The 27,301-nt window shown below is 34.4% G+C and overlaps 1 protein-coding gene across 4 annotated transcripts in view; it reads right to left on the bottom strand.

Annotated features, from left to right (window-relative positions):
• Positions 1–204: 204 nt before the first annotated feature.
• HSD17B4 (hydroxysteroid 17-beta dehydrogenase 4) overlaps positions 205–27,301 on the bottom strand; it is an 88,709-nt gene continuing 61,612 nt past the window's right edge. For 3 of the 4 annotated variants that reach the window (XM_030818180.1, XM_030818195.1, XM_030818206.1), the window contains 9 exons: positions 26,299–26,364; positions 17,860–17,940; positions 17,604–17,673; positions 16,864–16,970; positions 15,645–15,731; positions 12,857–12,943; positions 11,448–11,586; positions 5,994–6,121; positions 205–633 (listed from right to left, as the gene is read on the bottom strand). In XM_030818180.1, the coding sequence (XP_030674040.1) occupies positions 544–633; positions 5,994–6,121; positions 11,448–11,586; positions 12,857–12,943; positions 15,645–15,731; positions 16,864–16,970; positions 17,604–17,673; positions 17,860–17,940; positions 26,299–26,364 (855 nt within the window). In that variant the 3' untranslated portion in view covers positions 205–543. The remainder of the gene's footprint in view (positions 634–5,993; positions 6,122–11,447; positions 11,587–12,856; positions 12,944–15,644; positions 15,732–16,863; positions 16,971–17,603; positions 17,674–17,859; positions 17,941–26,298; positions 26,365–27,301) is intronic. The other variant, XM_030818188.1, reaches the window with a different exon arrangement.

Raw genomic sequence — 27,301 nt, 5'->3', positions numbered from 1 at the left:
AGATTTATAAACATTATATGTAGTAAAGAATTTCCAGCAAAGGGGAGGGGAGAAGAAAGAAAACTATTTGGGAGCACAAAGACTTTTCTCTTGCTTTAAACCAGAATACTATCAGAACAAAGTATGAAAAATTAGTGCATACATGGAAATTCACATAAAAACTGGCGTATCCATATATAAAAAAACAGAAAATCAAAAAAAAACAAAGGTATCAAAGGCCTTTATTGATTTAATTTTCCTTTCAACTTACCAATGCTATCGCAAATTCTAAGGAAACTGGACTTGGGCGAAATTTTTTTATTATGAAGATACAGATCTAAGAACAGAAGGATAATTATGTGCTAGCTTATATATAGTTCCTTGTAAAAATAATGATACATGAAAAATTAGTAGAAAATGAAAATCTGCAGTTATCTGATATCTGAAAATGTTAAGCAATTTCTCCTGCATCTTAGTTCTAATCACTTTTGCAGAATAATCAAGGATATTTGGGTGAAGAGAGTATTTAATTATTGCATTTTTATTAATAGTGTAGTGTGCCCTTCAGAGCTTGGCATAGTCTTTAAGAATCATCTGAAGTTTCTGGCTCAGCATGATGTTCCCTCTGGCCTTCAGTCTGCCACTAAAGAATGCCTGCAAGGAGAGGAGGGAAAAAGAGTGCCAACTGTTACCATCTTATAGTTTATTTCTTTTTTTTTTTTAAGATCATTATTCAGGCTGAATACAATTGAGCTAATAATTCTGGACAACAAAGGCAACTTTTATTTAGCAAGGACAATTTCATAACTATAGATAGCACATGTTTTTTAGGTATCTAAAAAAAAAAAAGAAAAATCACTCCTGTGTATTTTAGAAAACTATACAGTAATTTATCTGAACTCATGGATCTGGGAGTTCTGTTTCAACCTATGTTTCTGGCTTTACTTTATGTTCTTACAAGTGAATTTGAGACCATATTAATAAAAGGCTACACTGTTTTCCTAATAAAAATATCCAATTCAGAACTTTTAAAAGCAGATTTAAAATATTCACTACAGTTTCATGAACTAGAAAGCCACGAAATGACAAACTAGAGAATGTAACACAATGTTGAACAGATCACAGCTGTAGCATCAGAATGCCTGAGTTAAAATCCAGGCTCCGCCCCTTAATAGTAAGGTGAGCTTGAGAAAATGCCTAGATACGTGGTCTCTGTGAGCTTCAATCTCCTCATCTATAAAAGGCATAACAACAGTACCTAAATAACACAACTCTATTGTGTGTGTTAAATAAAATAATGTGTACAGTGCTTAGCTTAGTAGTTTGACATGTGGTAAGAGAGTATTAATTCATCATTATTATCAAGCAAAAGCTGGTGTGTTAAAAAATGAAGGGTTCCTGTAGCAGTTTTGTATCTAACCTGATACAGAAACTGGTGCAAGTTCCGTAAGTTCTCCTTCAGTGTAAATTCCCTATCAGTAAAATAAAAATAATCAATCACAGTTTTTATAGCTTACATAAAATATAAAGTGAAAAAGCCTCTAGATTTCTAGCTAAATGGAAAAAATAGTGATACCTATATACATTTAGCATTACAAAGCAGCTCCACAAATATAATCTCACTTAAGAATCACAGCTGTCAATTTGAAGTGGGCACATCAGCAGTTCTTACCCCAGCTGGCAGATGAGAAACTGAATTTCAGAGAGCTTCTTAAATAACCTGCTCAAGTCTACAGAGCCAGCAAGAAGTAGGGCCAGGGCTTAAACTCAGGTGTTCTTTGCTCAGCAATGCTTGTTAACAATACTTGTTAACTGGCAGCATTTACTCTCAGAAGCAAACCCTTGTGAACTGGAGACAAGGCAACAACTTTTTATTCCAGAAATAGTAAGAGAGAGCTCATTCAGTCACAATCAAATGCATTCAAACAGGAGACCAGAGTTTCAAAACTAAGATTTATTTCACTATGCAGTGACAAAAAACAAACAAAACAATGGTCTACAACTCATGCAGGGAAGGAGTCAGTACTTAGGCCAGCCTGCTACGTACTAAACTCTGAAAGAGATTTACAACCTAAAACAAGAACACCTAATTACTCGAAGTAAAAATATCAATTTTGGACATTTTTGAGCAGAAGAATTTTGTACATAAATCTTTCCTCCTATCTATTTTCTAATTTCTTAAAGCCCTTAACCATACGTCCATACTGCCAGTTTCCAAACTCTGCACTGCCATGCACCGGACATCACAGAAACTCTCTGAGGGACACTTGGAATACTGTTAATTTGAGAGGGAAATACAGTCATACTGGTTGAACACAAAAAACTAATTGTTTCGAACTACTTCATAAATGAAACTGTTAGGTATATGGTTTGGCCTAGGAGTGCCATGCAAAAACTAGTAAGACTATAAACTAAAGGAAGGAGGTCTGGAAGCACTGTGCTTTCCAGAAAGGCTATACCAACTACTGACTGATTGAGACAGGGTCTTGCTGTGACACCCAGGCTACAGGTGCATGATCACACTCACTGCAGCCTAAACCTCCTGGGCTCAAGTGATCCTCCCAACTCAGCCTCTCAAGTAGCTGGGACTACAGGTGTGTGCCACCATACAAGGCTAATTTTTTTTTTTTTTTTTGGTAGAGACAGGGTCTCACTGTGTTGCCCAGGCTCAAACTCCTGGACTCAAGCAATCCTCCTGCCTTGGCCTCCCAAAGTGCTGGAACTTCAGGCACGAGACATTGTGCCTCGCCTATACCAATTTTATATTCCCTCCAGCTGTATGTAAATTATCTTATCCCAACCTCAAAAATACTATTTTCTTGCACTTTGAAAATATGAGGCAAAAATAACACGCTTTAATTTGTATTTCCGGATACTTGGAAAAATTTTTTTCTTTTGTATGTTAGTCATTTCTATTTATTTCATTAATTACTGTTCCATACCTTTTGTCCACTTTTTCTTTATTATTATATTATACTTTAAGTTCTACAGTACATGTGCACAACGTGCAGGTTTGTTACATATGTATACATGTGCCATGTTGCTGTGCTGTAACCGTTAACTCGTCATTTAGCATTAGGTATATCTCCTAACGCTATCCCTCCCCCCTCCCCCCACCCCACAACAGGACCCAGTGTGTGATGTTCCCCTTCCTGTGTCCAAGTGTTCTCATTGTTCAATTCCCACCTATGAGTGAGAACATGCGGTGTTTGGTTTTCTGTCCTCGCGATAGTTTACTGAGAATGATAGTTTCCAGCTTCATCCATGTCCCTACAAAGGACATGAACTCATCCTTTTCTATGGCTGCATAGTATTCTATGGTGTGTATGTGCCACATTTTCTTAATCCAGTCTATCATTGATGGACTTTTGTCCACTTTTTCTATTGAGGTTGTAGTGCTTCCCAGAATTTTTGGAATGATACTATGTATCATCATTTCATTTTTTTCCCTCAATTTATGGAAATATACTATAGAGTCTGACATGCAGAAGTTTCTAATTTCTATACAGCCTAAACTACCAATATTGAGCTTTCATTCCTTACTTCTATATTTGCTTTAATCTAACTGAGTATGAATGTCTACAGTATACTAGGCAATATTCTAGGCTAGGCTGATTATCTGTCCCTGTTCTCACAGAGCTAACATTAAACTAGGGGAGTCAAAAAGTAAAATGTAAACAAATATTTAAAGCCTGTTATAAATGCAGTGAAGGAGAAAACAGGATGCTATCAGAATATAACAGGAAGAAACTACTTTGCATGAAATGAAGCCAGCCATGCAAACAGCTAGAAGGAGAAATTCCAGAAAAGGCAAATGCATAGACATTGAAGGAGTAAAAGCTGATGGGAAGGAACTGAAAGGAAGGGCAAAATAATGAAAAAATAACTAGAATTAGCATTACAGGTGATGGAGCAAGTGGCATGGGATGAAGCCTGAAAAAGGAGCAAGGGAAAGAAACATCATACACGACACGGTAACAGCTAGCTTGGATTTTATACACGTGCAAAAGGAAATCCTGGAGATTTTGTATCAAGTGGGATGATAAATATGAACCGGTAATTAATGAAAGTAGTAGAAATGACTAACATACATAAACAATCTAATCTGATTTACATTTTTAAAGGATTACTCTGGCTCCTGGGTGGAGAACAACAGACTGAATGGGAGAGACAAGACTGGAAGAAGTAAGACAGGTGAGAGATGACAGAGGCTGGGATCACAGTGATATCCCTAGAGAGGAAGAGAAGATGAATTCAAGATATATTTTGGAGAAAGGTCAGAAAGAAGTAAGGAAGAAAAGGATACAGAAGGGCAGAAGGAATCTAAGATAATTTTGACATTTCTGGGCTTATCAATTTGGGTAAATAGATGATGGTGCCACTGATTAAGAAGGAAGAGACTGGGGGAGAAAAATAAATCACAAGTTCTATTTTGGTCACAGTAAGTTTGACATGCCAGAAAGTTTCCCATCAGAGTGGTCAAGTAGAGGGGTGGTTCTCTCACTATGGGGCTCAGAGAAGACTAAGTGGAGCCAAGTTCCTCGCACGGCAGCCTTTGTGCTAGTTGTTTCCTTAGTCTGATGACTCATTCTGATACTCTGTTCAAATCTCTATCAGGCATTTCAGGTACCTTAGAAAACCCCCAGAAGGTATTTTAAACAATCTATTTAAAGTCGTTCCCCTGTCCTGTCACATTCTAACTCAAGGGTTGGCAAACAACAACTGAAGAACCAGATCTAGTGGCCGTGTGTTTCTGTAAATAAAGTTTTATTGGAACACAGTCACAATCCATTGTTTATATATTCTCTATGGCTACTTTAAGGCTACAATGGCAAAGCTGAAGAGCTGCAACAGAGACCATCTTGCCCACAAAGCCTAAAATATTTACTATGTAACCCTTTACAGAAAAAGTTTGCCAGTCACTGCTCTAACACTCCACTCAGGCTTATTCTTCTTCTCTAACTTGAGATTTCATTTCTTTTGCATTAGTACACTAAAAGGAAGCTCCATACAGTAAGGTTTTGTTTCAATTCAGCCAATACCTAGAACCTGAATAGGTACTAAATAAATTCCTGGAAAGAAATTAACAGACGGTTCACTGCATTGCCAAGCACTATACTAAGCTCTTCATACATATTATTGGGTTGAGTTCTTATAACAAGCCTTTGTAAACATTACAATTATTAAACTCATTTTATAAATGAGAAAATTGAGGCTTTTGGATGAAGTGACAGGGGCAAGATTCAAATTTAGATTTTATCTGATGCCAAAGACAACTTTTTACCTACTATACTACTTTACAATTCCTTTTAGTCTTTCTATACAGGAAAGTTGTACATTTCCTCATTTATTCAAATTACTCCTATGTGAAAGCTATTTTTAAATGACTGCACTCAGCCATTTGTTTGAACTCCTTCATTCTAAGAATCAGTAAGTTAGTTCCCTTGGAATTTCTAGCTACATAATCACAAACTGAAAATAACAAATTTTTCTCTTCCATTCTAATTGCCACATCAATTACTTTAATTTTGTGTATTTGTGGATTGGCCAAAAGTTTCAAAATAATATTAACTAAATAATGGTCACAGAAGGCACTCTTGTCTTAATCATGATTTTCCACTGAAATGCCTCTAAGATTCACCTTAAGTAAGACATTGGCTATTACGTTAAAATATCCTTCTAGTTCAAATATTCAATGATTTCTTAATCTTATTTATTGGGAATGTCTAATTTTATGTAGTATCTACTAATGTCATATGGTTTTTCACCTTTGAACACATAACAGAATATATTAAAAAATCTAAATGTGGGTTCAGTCTTAAAAAGTGTCAGGTGAAACTCCATTAAAAAAGAAATATATGACCTGTCAACCAGAATATCAGTAGCAACTGTGTCATCTTCAGAGTTGCAAGAAACCTGGCTTATAAATCAGAATTTGGGCATCAACTTAAAAACTGCAATTGTCAAAGAGTAAACAATAAAACAATGAATAAATGAACATTTGAGAACATTACCTTCTGAGGGTCAAGCTTGCCCAGGACCACCTCCATGAAATCTTCATCTGAAAGTATGATTGTTGTATCAGCAGCTCCTTTTGCAGGGCCTTGGTACACTTTTCCAGAACCACTTTTCAGGTCAATAGCTGGGAAAAATAGGAAGAAACCAATGTGTATCTTTTTCTCTCCACAAAATGGGGGTAAAATAAACCAAGTAAAATGCAGACATTTCTATAGTTTCCACATTAATGTGGCACTTATTCTACACAGATTCTATCTATTGATTATACATTATCTGTCATTTAGAAAAAAAGCAAAATATAGCAATACAAGAATACAGAAATTCGAGGTAAAGAAGTGGAACTTCCACTTCTGTAGTGGCTCAGGTCATGGTCTGCAACCACCACCATCACCTTGAGTTTATAGACACCTATAAGATCACAGCTAATCTTATTGCAGAAGTGAAGAAAGAGATTGTATTCATTTTCTCTTAGTGGCAGAATTCATTATAGGCATCTTACTGTTGATTTTTAGCTCTGTATTTATTAATAACTAAGCTTCTGAAAGAGTCCGTAACAATTTCAGTCATACTTTACAGCATTTAATGAGGGAGGGGTGACGTAACAGATGAGAATATGGCATTTGAAAACTTAGAGACCCCTAGGCCGGGCGTGGTGGCTCACGCCTGTAATACCAGCACTTTGGGAGGCCGAGGCAGGCGGATCACAAGGTCAGGAGATCGAGACCATCCTGGCTAACACAGTGAAACCCCGTCTCTATTTAAAAATACAAAAAATTAGCCAGGCGTGGTGGTGGGCGCCTGTAGTCCCAGCTACGCGGGAGGCTGAGGCAGGAAAATGGCATGAACCCGGGAGGCAGAGCTTGCAGTGAGCCGAGATCGCACCACTGCACTCCAGCCTGGGCGACAGAGCGAGACTCCGTCTCAAAAAAATAAAAAAGAAAACCTGGAGACCCCTGAGGATCTTATTAGGATATATACTTTACAAATCACAAAGGGCCACTACAGGAGAAAGAAGGAACTGTTTTTGTTTATGCTACCTTCCCTTAATACTGGGTCTTTCTTGGCACAAACATGTTTTGTCTTTGTATCCCCTATACTTCCTTGAAGAGAAAATACTTAGGAATTATTTGTTAAATGGAAAAGCACATGAAAGAAGGATGTCTACCCCCAAAATATATATATATATATATAATTTATATTAATAATAACAAACACAAAGAAAAAACCCAGGTTAAAAATTAAGATTTTTTAAAAATCACACCAAGAGCATATTACTTATGTGTTATTCCTGCCAAAAGTTCATAAACTAAAACTAATCATGAAAAAAGCATCAAGTAAAAACAAACCAAGAAACAGGCTACAAAATAATTGGTCTCCAGTCTTCAAATATCTCAAAATTGGGAAAGGCAAAGGCTGAGGAATTCATCCAGATTAAAGCAGACTAGAGACCTAAGAACCAAATGTAATGTATAATCCCAGATGGGACCCTGATCAATTCTTTTTCTTTCTTCATTTTAATAATGAATAATAATTATTATTGTTTTGCTATAAAGGACATTATTGGGACAACTGAAATATTAACAAGATCTGTAGATTAGCTAATATACTGCATCAGTGTTAATCTCCTGATATTGATCTTTATTGTGTGAATAGATAAGAGAATGTCTTTGATCTTAGAAAATGCTAGTAGCATAGTCTCTTAGGCATAAAGGGACATCATGTCTGCAAGTTACTCTTAAATGCCTCCGAAGAAAAAAACACATGATGGGAAAAAATAGTAAAGAAGATGAGATACAAATTTTAACAATTTGAGGAAACTGGATGAAAAACAAAAGTTCTCTAGTATTCTTGCAACTTTTCTATAATTCTGAAATCGTTTCAAACAAAAAAAGTACAAAATGATGTTATTAAGATGAATAACACACAGAAGATGGAAAGTCAAAATTGTTTTAAATGATTTTGTGCATTTGTGTGTACTTTTGAAGATAAATGTACATGAGCATGCAGTCAGGAGCTGCTGTTAGTAAGAGAAGAAACAAGTCACTGTTGCTTTGGGAATAGAGAGTAACCCTGAGGCAGATACACCTCCAACAAACACGCCCCCATTCCTAACTGGAGAGCATATTCCTTTTCAAGGAAAATCTTTCAAGACTTTTCTATAAATGCATGAGACACTCATTTCAATCCAAATCCAACGTTTGGAACCAACACCCTTGGGATTTAGTTTATATCCAAGTTGAGAATCCTAAGTGGCAACCTGGTTTGACTGCTAGAAGATGAGCACCAACCCAGGAGCTCAGAGGTTTTAATGATCACATGGTATCCTCAAGAATTAATTATTCTGGTATCAAAAGAATGCCAGTTCCCAAACCTCTGTACATTCTCACATACTGTGGCAAATGTCTAAGATTCAAAATAGATAACCTCTAACAGTCAAAGAACATCCTCATCCAGTCACATCATCATACAGTACATATATAGTACATAATGGAGGCTTGGATTTAGTCCAGATATGCAGACTTAACTCTACACAACTAATTATAGTATGTACCTTTTAAAACTTGGCTCATTTTATTATTTATTCAAACAAAAACAATATTCAAACAAAAATCCATAGTATCTTGCCAACTAAATGTAAATTCCACTTATGTTCCTATAATGGAAATGATTACAAACATGTGAAAGGAAACCAAATTTAAATTCAGGAGGAAAACAACCAAACTGCTCAATGCCAACCAGCTTAAACCTACCATCCTAAAGAAAACAAAACAGATTTTGCTCAGCAACATTGTATTCAGCACATGGAAATAAATCTTTGTAAAAAGTTTCAGTTAATATTATTTTACAGGTATTGGATACATACAAACAATAGATTTCTATTTGAAAGTATAGGATTGCCTTTGCCTAAAATACCAATAAATTGCATATTTAAAACCTGTAGGCCACATTCTATGATATTTATTTTGTTTACAGACAAATGGAAATTTTAGAACCATTATTCCATGAAGTGAACAGGAACAGCAGGACCAACAAAGATTTTCCTTCCATTTTCCTCCTGCATGTCATGAAGCAAGGTGGTGAATGAAGCCAATGTTCTTGGTTCCAATTACTAATTCCTCAAATATGCTTTCCAACTCTCTGCCTCCAGCTATGAAGTTACTCCTGAATTCCAGGCCCACAGTCCCCACAATCTAGTCCGGATCTTGGTTGGCTACAGTGTTGGTAACCACGACTTATCTTCTTCTCTCCCAAACCTCCCTCCTCTACCTGTTTCATCCTTCTAGTAATGCAGTCAACATCCTCAAGCACACAGGCTCAAAACCACAGTATTAGTTTTGACTCTTTCTCGTTCCTCTTGTTTTTTAGACATAATCAGTAGCCAAGTTAGCCAATTCAATCTTAGCAATAGTTCCACATAGGCCCTCTCCTCTCCATTATTACCATTTCCTTAACTGAGGTCTTCCTTTCACTCTGCAGTGCAACAACCTTTTTTTCCTCAACCCCAGTATTTCACCTTTCCTGACACACAGCCTCTAAATAATTATCCCTATGGATTAAAAAAAAAAAGGGCATCCTGTCTATTCATATTTGTAGTCTCCACCCTAGCAGAGAACTTGGCATATAAATACTCAAATGTTCATTGAATGAACCAATCCTCCCATTCTCTGAAAGCAGAGAGCATCCTCTTCCATGTCTCTTATCACTTGTGTTCTACAAGAATTATTTATATACATGTACAGGTCCACAAGTCCTTATCTGAATGAACTGCTTCAGGCTGATGTGTTTTGGAATTTGGAATCAGATTTTAGGAAGGAAATATAATACATAAAACATGTATTCCATATTACAAAAGGCCCCCAACGGTGCAACAATTTATAAACAAGCGTCTTACTTCTATACTTGTCTAACTCACACTAGGTGAGTTAACGACAATCGACAGCATCATATAAGTTCAAGTCAGACTTCACCACCAGTGAATCATGAGAAAAAAAAATGCTCATTTTTAGAGCTTTTTGGTTTCTGGAGTTTCAGATAAGAGTACCTATGTTTTAATTTTCAGGAGCAGACTATTCCGTAGGCCACATAAATCCTCTGATTCTTTATCTTCCTTATGCCTTTACATCATCTTTCATTTTCTCTGAATTTTTACTGTTGCTTAGAACAATAAAATAGGATTCAAAGGGTTTACTACAACAACTTCTGGCTAGGTTTAGAAATTAATAGTAATAAATACTATAAAATATGTTACTTATGAAATATCTCACTGGTATCATATTATACTTACATATTTCACTCATACTAAATAAAAACTAAACATCACTACCCATACAATAAACGTATTATTTTAATAGAAGGTAAAGCATCAATTTCAGAACCTTTTTTTAAAAGGCAGCCATGCTATTTTCTGAAACTATGCTTTCTACATGGCTTTTAGCACTCATTCCAACGTACACAGAATCAGGCTAGTTATTATGTGTTATTGACCATACTAGAAGGTAGAAATAGACAAACTGCAGCCATTTCTCAGGGTTAAGCCCAAAGTCAAATGACAGAAAACATACAATTATAAATGACCATAATACAGTAAGATAACTGTGACAAGCAACAGACTCTGTTGAAAGGGAATTCAGGGACTTATTGCTCTACCTCCTATCCATTTTCATCTTTTCAACCTAATTGAAGAATCTCTAGGAAAATAAAGGTGAGGTTAGAATATTCTGTAATTAAAGTGTGTACCATGATTAAGGATGTGAGTTACACAGCAGATGCAAAAGATCTGACAGAATATTTTTTCTTTATTCTTTTTATCCTCTAATTTCTCTTTCTTCACAAAATGGTACCAGGGTCCCTTTGGACCTCCACATCAGTGAAAAGAAATATGACTGCTTTCTTTCTGCAGCAAGATGTTTTATATTGGGTGCATGGCACTCTAATAGGTAATTTCCCTAGATTAGATAAACAAACACCTTTGACTATAATCTGTATATCTCTAGAAAATAGTGATTTTATATTGATAATTAAGATAATCCAAATTATTGTTTTGGTATGAAGAAAATAATTTTGTAACTGTCAAATATCATGACTTAAGAATACTTCATTCTGACTTGATGAATTTGCCTTATGTTTAAGAAGCTGAAGATTACATAAAGATGCATATAGCCAAGATGACTGTTTAAACTACTTTCAAGGATTACAATGAAATCTTAAAACAGGTATTTTCATTTCAACTGATTCGCTACATCTCTTACACACACACACACACACACACACACACACACACACACACACCACTTTGGACATTCCCAAACCTATTCATTCCCACGGGAAAAGAAAAAAAACTTACCTAAAAGGTAAGATTTACCTACCTTCAAAGGTCTTTAATTGTTAAAAAGATACTTTATTTACTAAGAATTACCTTAAAATATTATAAAATCAGGGCTGTAACTTACTCCACTTAGCCCCAATATTTCCGCCTTTGGTTATATGCCACTCAAATACAGCATTTACTTTCTTCACCACCTCAGGCCCAACATCCTTTAGGCGGCGTCCTATTTCCTCAAATACGAGAGTACTCTGAAGCTTCCCGCCCTAACAACAACAAAAAAAAAACAAACTTTAATTCTCTAAAAATAACTCAAGGAGAAAAGTGATTATAAAATATATGTGCAAAAAAAATGATTTTTTAAAACTCTGTACATAAATAAGTCAGTTTTCTTCATACAATGTGTCTTTCATACTTTCTTTATATACATCACTCAGAACCTCAGTCCTCTTACTAAGAGGATTTTACTTTTATTAGGATTCACAAATAATATTTTAAAAGAAAAATAGGAACTGGACAACCTATGTTTTAGCTAACTTCAGAAAGATCCTGATCAAATTAATCAACTTCTATGGTCTCATTTTTTTTATTTATAAAATGAGACTAAATTACATGAAGTCTGAATTTCTTTACAGCTCTAAAACTTCTTAAGTTTTGGGGTGTTTTTTTTTTTTTTGAGACAGACTTGTCGCCCAGGCTAGAATGCAGTAGCGCAATCTCGGCTCACTGCAACCTCCACCTCCCGGGTTCATGTGATTCTCCTGCCTCAGCTTCTTGAGTAGCTGGGATTACAGAAGCCCGCCACCAAAGCTGGCTAATTTTTGTATTTTTAGTAGAGACGGAGTTTCACCATGTTGGCCAGCCTGGTCTTGAACTCCTGACCTCAAGTGATCTAACTACTTCAGCCTCCCAAAGGGCTGGAATTACAGGCGTGAGGCACCGAGCTCGGTCTAAGTTGTTTTTTTTTTTCCTAGACTATTCTTAAGGGATTTTAATTTTCAGTCAGTTATGGGGTTTACGACAGACAATTAAAGATCATGAGTATCGAAACTTCAACATTAAAAAGTTAATATTTCAGAGATAGAATATAAACATTTTTATCAAAAGTCTCAGCACGCTAATAAAGAATACAATGTTTTAATAAATTATACACACTATTGGTTTATATATTTGCATACAAAGCTTTATATAAATCTTTAAATCAAGAAAAAGATATAGGATATTCAACTTTTTAATCTATTTTTCTCCAAAACGCTGTTTGCTTAAGATTCTGATTAAACAACTGATTTATTTACTCTAAAACTAGAAAATTATGTTCTCTTGAAAGATATCCTAGTATCCTGCAAAACAAGTTTTTTAAAGTTCATAAATTGCCAGAGTATTCCTTCTATTCCAAGCAGTTTTGAATTAATGTCTTTCACTTCAAGAATTAAGAATAGTTGTTAATTTTCTAAAGTAGCCCAACCACTCTTAAAGTCACCTTAACTGAAATTCCTAAATGAGGAAGTGGCTTGGATACTAATTTTTATAACCTACCTCAGAGGGTGTCTTAGCTGAAGTATCAGATGTTGGTGCAAGATCCACATATGCATTTGAAATGACAATGTCTCCAGTTTCTTGGACCTTAGGAGGAGAAGAAAAAAAAACAATTTATTCTGATTACAATGGAAGTGTAATTTCACTGTGAAACAGTACAAAGTTTAAAATTTATATTTTTTCCTCATATGAAAAAGAATATAATAATCCAGATAAAATAAAAGGCTGATAAAGTAAATGTCAAGATGAACAAACATAAAGGCTTTCTGATTTAATACAACTGTTACTAACCCTGGCTTTATAATCAACTGGAGCCCTTTAAAACAAACAAACAAACAAACAAACAAACCCTATGAGGTCCCATCCCCCAAAAATCCAATGTAAATACACTGATAGAGACTGGGCCTTGGTATTTTGGGCATTTTTTTGGGGGGAAGTGGGGATCAGGGGATGAACTCTTATAAATAGAATTCAGTCCATGCTGAATCCTTATAAATAGTAAAAGGCATAGCACAATAGCCACATGAGGTAGTGGTACTCCAAGTACGTTTGTTCTGCTAATATAGAATAAAATTGGCTAGGAACAAATCATAATAGTGTTTTTTAAGTAGTAATTCCAGGTCTTATTTCAAGAGGAAGTGTACACAGCATAAACTAAATGCCTAAATAGGCTTTTATCAAAATAGTCATTAAAGGAATTCAAATTCTAATTCCTAGTCCTTCATTTCAAATTATTCCAATGGCTATTCTTTCATAAAAATTATGGTATTGCTACAAATGTATAGGATAAGATACAAGATCATAAGATAAGAATGATAGAAGGTCATAAGATAAGAATGATAGAAGATCATTCTCTTGACTACATCTCATATTTTGGAGGAAAAAGTATCTTTCAAGCAATTTGTTCACTTTACTTCAAATTACATACGTTGAAAAGCATGGAAAGAGATAATTAATGAACAAAATGCACTTTAGTAAATTACTTTATTGTGACCAAGTCAAGCAAATCATTTTAAAACACTGGTTTAAAATGTTTCTTATATCTTAAGAATAGAAAGGAAAGGAGGAATGGAGGAATGGAGGAAGGGAGGGAGAAATTGAGAAAAGGAGGAAGGGAGAGAAGGAGTCCTAAAACTAATAGAAAAAGAATATCTATAATCACTGAAGAAAAATATAGCAAATATGCTGAACAGATAAGACAGCATGCTTAGAATTTAACAAAATGGCAAGAATACATTATATTTAGACATTTAATCATTTCTCAGCCCTTCAAGTTTGTATCCATAGAAATTATTTACATACTATTCATCACTAGAATTGCAGGAAAATAAAAATCTGTAATATAGTCATGGTCCTTAACACTTTTAGAGTTCTTAATCTTAATCAAAAAGCAAAACTTACTCATACAAAACAAATTAGAAAATGTGAGGGCTCCAAAATATGTGGCACAGATATTAGCTGCAAAGGCTTTCAGAGAACACCAATTTGAGTGTATGTATGGGTAAGAAAGTGGGCAATAGTAAGAGACTGTCTCTAAGAGCAAAGCGGAGCTTGAACTTAAGCCTGAAGGACAGGAGGAATCTGAAAAGTAAAATAAACAATATGTACAGATTAAGCAGGAAAATGATACTGCAACCAGCAGAAAGGAATTAGGAGTAAGGCAACCATGTAAGAAGAAGTTTGCAGTTATCTATTTGTGAAAGAAAACATGATACAGAAAAGATATTTGGGGCCTGTAATCAAAGCTTTGAAGCCATGCTGATCGGGTTTCTATCCCAGCTCAACCACTTGCTGTGTGACCATGAGCAAGTTATTTAGGTCACCTAGATTAGATTTTCTTAGGAACCTAGATTTTCTTATATTTACATACAGATTTATTATGCATATTAAAGAAAATAATATTGCCAGTTTATAGGTTCTCAATAAATGAAAGCTGTTACTATTATCATTGGAGTTGTTTAATATACTCTATATAGCATGAAATAATCAAGCCAAAAAGTATTAGCCTGGTCAACTGTGTTAACAAAAACTGTCTTTTAATAACTTGCAAATAAAACAATAATTCCATGTCCTTTTAGTATTTTACTGGAGCACTGCTAACAGCCTCACCCCAAAATAACCTCATTTACTATTTGTTAGGCCCAGACTCTGTGATGTAGCTTGTTAATTTGTGGATTTTTGTGTAATCAAGATGCATATGATTTCTGTCCAGAGAAAACTCATAAAGGGTAAGATTTTATTGTTCTATAGGATATTAATTAATTTTGTCTCTAACTCTGCAAAATTATTTTAGAATGACTTTCCTATTGGACCATATAAACTGTTGTTCTAATTGTCTTTTGAACATGTTTTATCATATTGCAAGATCCTTCATTAATGAGTCAAATAGATTTCTGTCACATTTTCACTGTATATCTGTCTGAGTCACGCCTTTAAATTTTTTAAGATGATATTTTGACAATGACTTGATTGACTAGTTGAGCCAAAAAGACATGGTTGGCTGGGTTTTCAGAATAGCTGGGCCACTGCTACATACATAGGTACCAATTTAGTTGAAAATAAAAGAGAAAATAAAACACAAGGTGCAAAACACTTCTATTTTATTTTTTTTAAGTGTTGCCTGATAAATAAAAATTTTGAAAACGCCAGACAAGATGTATCTTATTTTTAATTAAAATTTACCACTACTTAAAAAGAACGTTCTATCCATAGTACTAACCAAAAAAAAATGATAAGATGGAACACAATGATAAAGCATGTGAGAAGGGTGGCAAAGTAAAATTCATACCTTGGTTTGAAAATGAATTCTGTTTCCTTCCTTCCACATCTCAGTTTGTAGAGTTTGTCCTGGATATACTGGCTTTGCAAAACGAGCCTTTAAAAAAGAATTGTGGGGTTAAAAATGTTTTAAAAGGAAACTCTTTTACTTGTAGGAGGAAAAAATTGGAAAGGAAATTAGAGAGCACAAAAGAAAAAAAAAAATCAAGGTTTAATGATATTTAAATTCCTAAAAGACCTAAGTATAATATGATAAAATTAGTAAAATAAAGATGTAACTAATATAAGTAAGCCAATTCTTTGTCTTTTCAAAGTATGGAATCAAAAAATAGTGTTTTTTATCTTGACAAATCAAGAAATAAAACCATAATCATATTAGGTAGAGTTATATAGGTACATCAGAACAACTTAAAGAAATAGTTAAAAGTGGTACAAATTAAGTCTGAGGAATGAGGCCTGGGGTGAGTATACAGGGCAAAATAATTCCACTTTTTATTTCATAATTTTTTGTATTATTTTCTCTGTGTATATATTACTGGATAATAAAAAATAGTTGTAATAAAACGAAAAGCATGAGAGTAATCAGTGCTATCAAAGGCAATGCATCAGAAAATATACTTTCACTGCTGCGTGGAGGATAAATTAAAAGCTTTTGGAGCTATTTGACAATGCCTTAAACTTTTTTAAGTGTACATCTTTTGGCTTAAACGTACGCAAAATAATATGGGCATGGATATTTTTCCTTGTTATTTATAATGGATAAAAATTTGAAATCAACTAAAAAGTACAGAGTTAAAACAATATGCAATCATTATATTGCTGTAGATGTATGTTTATTGGACTTAATCAGCCACTTAACATTTTTAATTAAATTAAGGAAAATGATAAAACAGTTAAAAAAAGCAAATCTTGAGTTTTCAAGGCATATGTACTGATATATATATATCATATATATATATCATATATATATATCTATGCACCTAATTAATTTATAAAGCAACCCAGTTAATATGTTAAAATTGCAACTGTGCATCCTTCCTGGTGCAAGTGCAACAGAGCTATTTATAGCTACAAAAAGACAGTGTGCTGATTGCCAGGTCAATGAAATAATAAAAATGTACATTGCTGTAGTACAATATCTATTTTCAATTAAATCACTAAAACCCCTTTTCTTCTCTAAAGATAGAAAAAGGAAGTAATATTCAAATTACATAGTAATATACATTTACCTTAATTGCCTTGAATCTTGACACATCATTATCTGCAAACTGCTGTAAAACACGCCTGGCAGAAAATCCGAATGTACATAATCCATGTAATATGGGCTTGTCAAAACCTAGGAAAAGAGAGAACACTGAGTTTTAGATACAGGTACCTTTAAAGTTTAAAAATCAAGTGTAGTTAATTCAGGACTTTAAAAATGTCTTTAGATTGCATTAGCAGGAATTATACCATCTATTTTAAGAAACACAGTAGATATTTTTTAAAGAGTATTTCCTTGGAGGAAATTATGAAATAAAGAAAGAAAGAAAAAAAAAATAAACAGGAAAAGAATGTGAGACATCTGGAAACACAATTGTTTTGTTTAGTTTCGGTTGTAACCATGAAATCATCCAAGGTACTCTCAATATCCATATAGGTAGATGATCCTTCCCTAACCTTTCAGTTCCTTGCTGTCTCTCCAATAACCTTGTCCTTTGTGATAACTCAGACACCCACCTTCATGGTCCTATCCTAGACCTCACACTAGCAGGAACTTCCCTCCACCATAATCTGAATTTCAAGTGCACTATTTTCTGAACACATTTCCTACCTTTCCATATCCTTTGCATAAACGTAATAAATAACAAAACATTTTTTAAATGTTACTCAAACTACCAGTCATAAGTAGTAGTGTCTTTACATTATTTAGTTAATTAAATATCGAATGGCTAATATTTTTCATTGATACATACTATCGACAACTCACCTGCTAGACTAGCAAAGTTAGGATCGATGTGTAAGGGATTCCAGTCTCCACTGAGGCGGTACAAAGCAGCCTGTGGAGAAACCATAAACATAACTAGAACTCAGTGTTTTGTTAGAATACATTAAATGAAAAATAGGAAACATGGCTGGTTATTGCTATAAGCATTGTATTATAATGTACCTGAGGCTCTGATTTTAAAAATAATTATCTTTAACAATAAAGATTACCTATAATGAAATATTTTTTTAACACTTGCCACTAAAATCAGTAGGAGGGAAAAAAAAATGTAGAAGGGGAAGCCAAGAATTATATCTGGGTGAAACACTGTTACTACTGCCTAAGAAGAAATTCACAAAAAGAAGTCAATCAATCTACTCCCATTTATACACAGATAAGGTAAATGTTTATAGTCTGTTCTAAGCAAGCAAAATTTACGCCAACTTTCTCACTGGGGTGTTTTAAATTGAAGCTTCTAAGACAATATCAGACATAGAAACATCAAACACTTCTCACTAACTTTCATTCTGCTGGTACACTAAATCCTGAACGTTAGCTCACCCTGCAAGAAAACTGACTGAACTAATACCTTGCTATTATGATAAAAGTTCTGCTGGGTCCAGATTTCCACATCACTAGTTTAGTTAGATAAGGTAGGATTAGCAGCGTGGCCTGGATTACAATAGGGAAAAAGTCACCATACTTTCTGGCATTTAAATGGTACATTCTTCCAAGTTAAAAAGCACTTACCAGCACTGAAAGGAAGAAATTCACCAAACAGCTAATAGTAAGTGTATTTAATGTATCTGTAAACTTGATCCTTTTAGGTCAGCCTCAAGACTTCTTCCCTTTCTCATTAATTGCTGTGCTGTTTTCCAAAGACTACTGAAATGTTGTGTAAAGACTAGCCATATCTTTTTAAAATTACTGATCTTTTATTACTTTTAAACTATTGATTATTTTTAACAAGTTTTATTTATAGAAAATATTCTATAATTCATAAGAAAACATCATTCTTTTTAATATGCTTTGTATAATTCCAATAAGCTCTTTTCCTTCCCCATCACTCCATACAATGGTTCTACAGATTATTTACTTTCTCAATGACTCAATATTCTTTCCTTTACATGTCTTCTTAATATAATGAAATCAAAAAGACAATTATTGAATACTGGTGACTTGCAAGGTCCCATATGAGATGCTAAGAAAAGTAAATGATAATTTTTAAAAAGCACTTTATATAATAAAATGTTAGCAAATATATATCATGATGTTGTATACAAATGAAAGAAAGACACATTTCAGGGCCTGAAATTGTGACAGGAAATTGTCAAACACATGCTAGATCATGTGATTTGGTACCAGGCAGAGCTGGATTCAAAGCCAGCTCTACCATTAATGGGCACGTTTCTTCACCATTAGAAGCCTCAACTGCTCATTTAGAAACATTTAGAGGCTAACAGAACTTACTCTCACAGAGTAGTTGGAAAAAGGTGGGATAAAGCTTACAAGGTATTATCTTTGATAAATAATACCTGAATAAATGTTAGTTATTTTTTAAAGATGACAGCAACAATATAAACAACCAAGTTTCTAAGATTAGAACTAGTATTCTCATTCCACATATATCATTTCCATAAATGAAAACAGTGTTCTAAAGAAACCATATTAATATGAGATATCTCACACTATTTCAATGATGGCATTGCTTTCTATAGATAACAGAGTTAAACAAAGACAAAAAAGGCTCATTATGAGAAATGACAAAACCCAACTGACTGGATGTTTGACCCATTCAACCATAACACAAAATAAGCATTGTTCAATTAATAATGACAACTGCCAAAGCTTATCTTCTACGTATTTTGAAGAAATGGCATATTTCAGAAGGAAAGCTAAAAGTTTCTTGTTTTGTTTCATTTCTGCCTAGAAATAAGTCATTATAAATAACCACCAAAAAGTAAGAAAAAGAAAAATAGCTATACATTATTTTGCACATTAAAAGTAGGTGGGAGGATAATCTGTATACAGGTAAACTATTTCTTAATTTGATTTTTTAAAACTGTACCATTAAGTTAAACTAAATGCTAAATAAATAGGCTCAGGAAACTAGTGCTTTTTAAGTCCTCATATCCTCCAAACAAATATACAAATAATGAGAACAAATAAAACTACACAAATCTCAAGCCTACAGTGTGACTAGAAGACAGAGAACACTGCAGACTTCAAATTCCACTAAGTCTCAAAATAAACACCACTTTTCTATCAGTGCTAACTTTTGAGCACCCTCTGAAAGCTACTGCAGAGTGGCAGGGCTTGGGGGGTGCAAAAGCAGTGCATGGAAGAGGGAAAAGGAAAATCACTCCCAGATAAACCCATCTTAAGGGCAAAAATACTGAAATGAATCCTGGAAGATTAGAGCACTGACTACAGTGAAAATAATAGTACACTGGCCTTCCAGTGGCAATCCCAGAAAGGTATCACTTTCAGGGAGAAGAGAATAAAACAAAGATATCACCTTTGGAGACTGGATGGTGAAGAAAAAAAGAAGCAAGAAAGGAAATTAATGACCCTGAAAGATAATTTTTTTTATTTTTAAAAATAAAACACCTCCCCACAGCGCCCCTTCTTTAAAGCCACCAACTAAAGAAATTGCATTTTGCTACACAGAGAGAAAGGGCAATTTTGAACTAAGAATCTTGGAAACCATCCCAAACCACAAAATGCACCGAGGTAAATATTCTTCATCTATACAACGCTAACATAAAACTAAAACTGCGATTCCTCAGGGATCTAGAACTAGAAATACGATTTGACCCAGCCATCCCATTACTGGGTATATACCCAAAGGATTATAAATCATGCTGCTATAAAGACACACGCACACGTATGTTTACTGCAGCACTACTCACAATAGCAAAGACTTGGAACCAACCCAAATGTCCAACAATGATAGACTGGATTAAGAAAATGTAGCACATATACACCATGGAATACTATGCAGCCATAAAAAATGATGAGTTCATGTCCTTTGTAGGGACACAGATGAAGCTGGAAACCATCATTCTCAGCAAACCATCGCAAGGACAAAAAACCAAACACCGCATGTTCTCACTCATAAGTGGGAATTGAATAATTAGAACACTTGGACACAGGAAGGGGAACATCACACACTGGGGCCTGTTGTGGGGTGGGGGTAGCGGGGAGGGATAGCATTAGGAGATATACCTAATGTAAATGACGAGTTAACGGGTGCAGCAAACCAACATGGCACATGTATACATATGTAACAAACCTGCACATTGTGCACATGTACCCTAGAACTTAAAGTATAATAAAAAATATATATATTAAAAAAAAACTAAAACTGAAAATGCAAAACAAAACCTTTTAGTAAATAAAATCCACCCCCACCCCCCAATAAACAAACTACCAAACAGAAGAAAACTATAACAAAACACTCAAGCATTTGGGGACGTGAAACAAACACTGTGAATCCAAAATCCAAAAACTAAAAAAAAAATGGATGACATACATGAAGAAATAAATAAGTAATGATTAAATTCGAGGAAGAAATGGAAAGAAAAAATCAAAATCATATAAGAAATGAAGACTAAATTATAAGGTACCCAAAGGAGAACATATGCAAATAAAAATGAAATAAGGAGATGGCAGAAAGAGCAGAAATGAACCATGAGAATGAAAATGAAATCGAGAAGGAACTAAAAGAGAAGAAAAGTAGTTGAAAGACATGAAAAGATCCAACGTACATATAAATGGAGTACCTGAAGAAAGAAAAGCAAAACAGTGAAAGATAACTAACATTTAAAATTTTAATACTATAAACCTAAAGGACCTGAATATACATATTAAAAAGGCCCACCAGGTATATAAGGAAGACTGACCTGCAACATGCAAGACTGAGACATATCCCAGCAGAACCATTAGACTTTAAAAACGAAAATAATCTTGAGGGCCTCAGGGTAAAGATCAAGTAACTTACAGGGGAAGAGAATCAGATTGGCATCAGACTTTTCAAAGGCAACATACAAAGTAAGACAACAATGATGCACCATTCTTAAGAAATAAGATTTTATATCCAACAAAGCTGTCCCTTCAAGTATGTAGGGTAAATAGTTTTAAACATACAGAAACCAAGGAAACACTATACACATGAGCCCTTCTTGGGAAACCTTCCACAGAAGGAGCTTCATCCAACTAAGAGCTGACTAAGAAGCTTTAACAAAAGGGTTGACATGTTCAATTGTAAATCTAAAACTAAAAGATGCAGAAAGTGGAAATAATACATAAATGTTAAATGCTCTAAACAGTAAAAATAATGCATCCCCCAAAATGGGAACAATAAGAGGGGAAAAGGAAAGTAAAATAAGCTCTTTTGACTGTTATACAAGAAACACACAAAGCCAAAGGACAGCAATAAAAACTAAAAAACTAGATAGTCATGGATTAAACAGGAAAATGAGGCACTAAGAGCATTAAAAAAGGTATATACAACTTTTGCTTCTGGCCATAATGAAGGACCTGGAATGGACTTATTCTTCTACCGTAAACAACTAGAAAAATTATAAAGAAAAAAAAAGGTGAGGGTTACCACTGTTCCTAGATATTGGACAGTAGGAAATGCAGGACTACAATTCTTTACAGAAAAGAAACAAACAAGATGAGCTCTACAATTGTACAGCTTCCTTCTGACAGCAGTTCCCAGACTGCAATTCAGATATCTCGAACACAGCAAAGTGGTCTCAATGAGTTACAAATATAGATTAGAATTCTGAAAGGATGATACAGCTGAATTTGTGTGTACTGAAGAGGAGGAAGTTACACAGAAAAATAACTCCAGAAATCTAAATGGGGGTCTCACTGAGGGCTATAAAAGAGGTCCTAGAAGATGATACACCACATGAAGAAAGAGGCCATGTAGGGAAGATTTGAAGCACCCCAGCCAACAGCTAGCACTAAGACCCCAGATATGCAAAAGAAGCCATCTTGGAACCTTCCAGCCCTGCCCAGCTGCCATCTAAAAGCAGCTACACCATTTGTAGCAGAAACATCACCCAGTCAACCCAGAGTCTTGGAAAATAATAAATCATTGTTTAAAAAAAAAAAAGGTAGTAGTTATAAAACGTACAGTAATTTTTTTGGTTTCTCAGTGATTTGTTTTTGATTCCCAATGATTTATCTGAAACTTCCACCCACAAACAATCAGTGAAGTGAAGGTGACACGTATTGGAAACTAAAGGCGATGGGTGCTGTGGCAGCCTAGAGAAAAAGTTCAAAGGAGTCTTTTCTGGAGCTGCGAGTGGGACCTAGAACATGGCTGTCAGCAATATCTCTCTCAGATTATGAGACCAGAGGATGTAAAAGAAGTTTTTTCTTTTAAAAATTGACAGTTGGTGTATCATACTGTGATCGTTTAGTAGAAGCAATTATACAAAATTATGAAAATATTCTAGTGAAACTAAATTAAATGCTGGGACTCTTCTAGATGAGATGAATGCTTGTGTTGCTTTGATTCTTAATGACTTTACGTGAGTTCTTTATGGTCCTAAAGGTCCAAATAAAAATAAGAGAGGAAGAATACTCTAGGAAATATGACTTGATATTTGCAACGTCTGGAATGCAATCAGTCTCTGCATTTAAAACACACAGCTGATCAGCAGTTCACTTTAGATGATCCCATCAGATAGTAAGCACTTTCTGGCAGTTACGTGCAAGTGACTCAGATGGTCCAACCAGCATCCATGATCTTTCTACAGCTTTGTGGCCCCACAAAGGGGTGTTCTAAATCTGCAAAGATCTCCCACTAGAAGACCTGTTTTTGAGCCTACGTCTGTTTTCAGTTCAAGATGACAGTAATTGTAATAAAGAATTATATTTTACTGGATACTAGAACTGATATGCCAAATATTAACTTCACTTAATAGGATACGTATAGTATAAGATATGTATCTGGGGAAACTATGGATATTTATTCTCATTTTCCTCAAATACAAAGCCTGACATCTGATATTTACTTATTGTTTGGTCTTTCTAGATTATTGCAGTGGAATTGTCTATTAATAATCATGAAAAACTACAAAGTACACTTGTCATACTCGTTTGTTTTGTTTTGTTTTGTTTTGTTTTTTGAGACAGGGTCTTGCTCTGTTACCCAGGCTGGAGTGCAATGGTGCAATCATAGCTCACCGCAGCCTTGATTTTCCAGGCTCAAGTGATCCTCCACCTCAGCCTCCTGAGTAGCTGGGACAATAGGCATATGCCACCATGCTTGGCTAATTTTTTTATTATTATTATTACTTTTACTGGAGACAAGGTCTTGCCCCAGGCTGGTCTCAAACTCCTGAGCTCAAGCAATTCTCCTGCCTCAACCTCCCAAAGTGCTGGGATTTAAGGTGTGAGCCACTGTGCAGGCCTGTCATACTAGTTTCAAGATGAAGAAACTCCCTTGAAGACATTATAAACAGACATTCCAGAAGTGATACTGGTAGAGTTAAAAATATACAGTTGCCAGTTTTCTTAATGATTGAAAAGTTACTTAGTTAATATAAATACCTAGCATAAAGTTTATGTATAATGGCATAATTTTTTCTCATTTCCATATCTCTTAAAGATCTGCCCATGCACAATCATCCTACACTAGTCTCCAATGTGAATGCTCTAATTCTTACCCCTTATACACATGTCGTGCTCTTCTCCTTTCTTAGACTCCATCATTACTTCTCAACACACCACAAGCCCTACATATCCGGAGAGAGAACACCCACATACCATCTCAGCTAAGTCCCATTTTTACTATCTAACCCTTCTACATGTCATTCCCTAATGAGTATCCCTTCTCTGAATGTCTGTTACACTTATACTATAAATCAAAGCCTTGTATTTAAACATTCATTGCTTGGAATAGGTGCCCTAGTTATCTCAGACATCTGTAAGTTGAGTATCCAAGTGTTCTTTCCATTCCTTGACAATAGATGACATTTCTTCTAATTGACTCATTTCTTATAGCATGGATCCAATTTCAGATGACCCACAAATTCCCTGAAATTTACGCAAAGTTTTATGCAAAATGTTTTTTAGGGAACTGGTATATAGCTTTCATTATATTCTCTTATTATCGTATGATACAAAATGGCCAAGAACCTCTGCCAAATGATGAGTGCCCATTACTCACACAAAAATATTGTTGATTTAAAAATTGTCTTTTGTCACGCAGCAAAATATTAAAACCTACCTTAAAACTAACAAAAAGTTTTAGTCATCTGAAAAAAAAAAAAAAAAAAAAAAGAAAGAAAACTCCACTACTTACAGTGTGTAGAAATTCAAACCTTGGAAACTATTCAGCTTTTATTAACAGCAGATACATTTTTTATTTCAGTACAATAAAGAGGCACTTCTTGGGTTTTCTGAACCATGAAACCATGAGCCTTTTCTGTTTTTTAGTACTCTTAACAGAATTAGTTTCTTAATTAAGCCTTATGTAAACATAAATATGAGCGCATTCTTAAGAAATTGGTAAGAAACAGTAATGGATGGAAAAAATATTTAAAGGCAAGAATAAAGCAGTGTTCCCTCCATCACCTGATTATATGGTACAGAAAAAAAATACGTATGTACCAACTTTAATTCTCTCTGGCTCATGAGATTACATTTCTGTTTGCTAGGAAACAGTAAGTACTGCAGAAGTTTTCATATCGAACATACCAAAAAAAATTTTTTAACTTGTAAGTTCAGGAGTATATGTGCAGGATTGTTACACAGGTAATTCCGTGTCATGGGGGTTTGTTGTACATATTATTTAACCACCCAGGTATTAAACCTACTACCCATTAGTTATTTTTCCTGATCCTCTCCCTTCTGCTATCCTCTACCCTCCAGTAGGCCCCACTGTGTGTTGTTCTCCTCTAAAATACAACCAAAAATTTTTTTTTAAAGTGAACTTTCTGAACAATTTACTGTTATTACATGCTCACACACTGCATTACTCCAGAGGCTTAAGGATTTTATGCTATATCTGCATGGTTAGTCTGCTGGCCGTCTTAGAGAAGAATCTTGAGGTCTCTCAAAAATAAACTTGCTTTTCTCACTTTTATGGTTGCCTTTTGCTTCTTAAACAAATTTTTCTATGCTCACAGAATTTGTGAACTGACAAGACATTTTATCTCCTTCACCAGAAAACAAATTTTTTATGTCAAACAAAAAAGATTAAATCACCTACTGCTTCTAAGATGCTTTGTTTGCGTGTCCTTTACAGCTGGTATAAAATAATCTGTTTCCAAGCAGTGTGGCATTGCTTTCTTTCCCAAAGAGGAAAGGATGACTAATACTTGCCTTTTAACTGTTTTTTATCCTGCACTTACTCTGAGGCTTTCATGAAATTCTTCACTCTTAAAGTGGGCAGCCTCTCCAAAGAAAGCACTCCATTACCAACAACATGCAATGCTTTTTAAATTCACTAATAAAAAACCATTTTATATTTTATTTTGGTATCTAGTGGGAAAACATTAATAACTAAAAATTTAGCAAAAATAACTTGCAGTCACAGGAAACATGTCTGTATGTTTATTATGTTGAACAGGCCCCACTTTTTAGATGCATAATGTTATAAGGTATTAGAGTTATAAATTAAAAAGTGTCATCAACTAGGTGGATTTATCATTTTTCAAAAATACAACCTTACCTGATTAAGAGAGGTGGTATCCGTAAGTACAGCATCAGGAGGTCTATTAGGTATGGCTACAGCTACCTAAAATTAAGACATTACATGTTAAATCTTAAATACAAATTATCATTATTCTCTTTAACCAAACTAATATTTGATACACAACCATGTTTCAATACAATAAACCTGCAAATTGGATAAAAGGGTTTTAAAAAAAAAATGCGCAGGAAATAATGATATTTAAAATTTCATAACTCCTAGCTTCATCTACACTATGAATTGCCTGAAATGACCTTTTTTAATGTAAAGAATTATGTAATCAGATTCATCCTCCAGGCCACAATGGAGAAAAAGTTAAGGACAGCTTTTTCCTGTGTAAAAGACTAAAACAACTACAAGAATTAGACATATAATTCACATCTAAATTGATTCAGTCTTTAAAACAGGTCTTTTAAATCCTTGCATATTTTAATTTGCCATCTTAACAAAACAATACATTTTAAAGTTGGTTACCAAAAATATTTGAATTATTATGATCCCTTAATGCCAACACTTAAAATTCCTTTTTGAGGAAAAGTTTGCAATATCTACAAAGTAAGTATCTGAGTGCCAGTTTATGGCTGATTTAAACCAAAGTAAACATAAAAAATTCAAGTAGCTAATATCTACTTTTCAATAATTTATAATAGAGGCAAAATTTTATTATTCATTTATTCTCAATTAGGTAAATTTTCCACAATAAAGTAAGCTTTTATCCTTTCAGAGAGTTAAGAAATTAGTGATTTTTCATTACTAAAATGCCACACTTAGATATATTCCCAAACTTATCCTCACAAACCCCGCCACACCCAAAACATAAAAAAAGATCATGAAGGAAGTTGCTCCTTCTAAAAGCAAACAAAAGGCGGGCTGCCCTTTTTTCAAAAATCATTGCATGACTTACACTCCTTTGTTTCAGTTGCATGCAGTGTATTTTGCAGGTTTTATTTACAAATTTATTTTCAATGCATTCTACTAGGTT

Source organism: Nomascus leucogenys, chromosome 2, assembly GCF_006542625.1.
Source record: "Nomascus leucogenys isolate Asia chromosome 2, Asia_NLE_v1, whole genome shotgun sequence".
Taxonomy (NCBI): domain Eukaryota; kingdom Metazoa; phylum Chordata; class Mammalia; order Primates; family Hylobatidae; genus Nomascus; species Nomascus leucogenys.
This window is presented reverse-complemented; position numbering and strand designations above follow the sequence as displayed.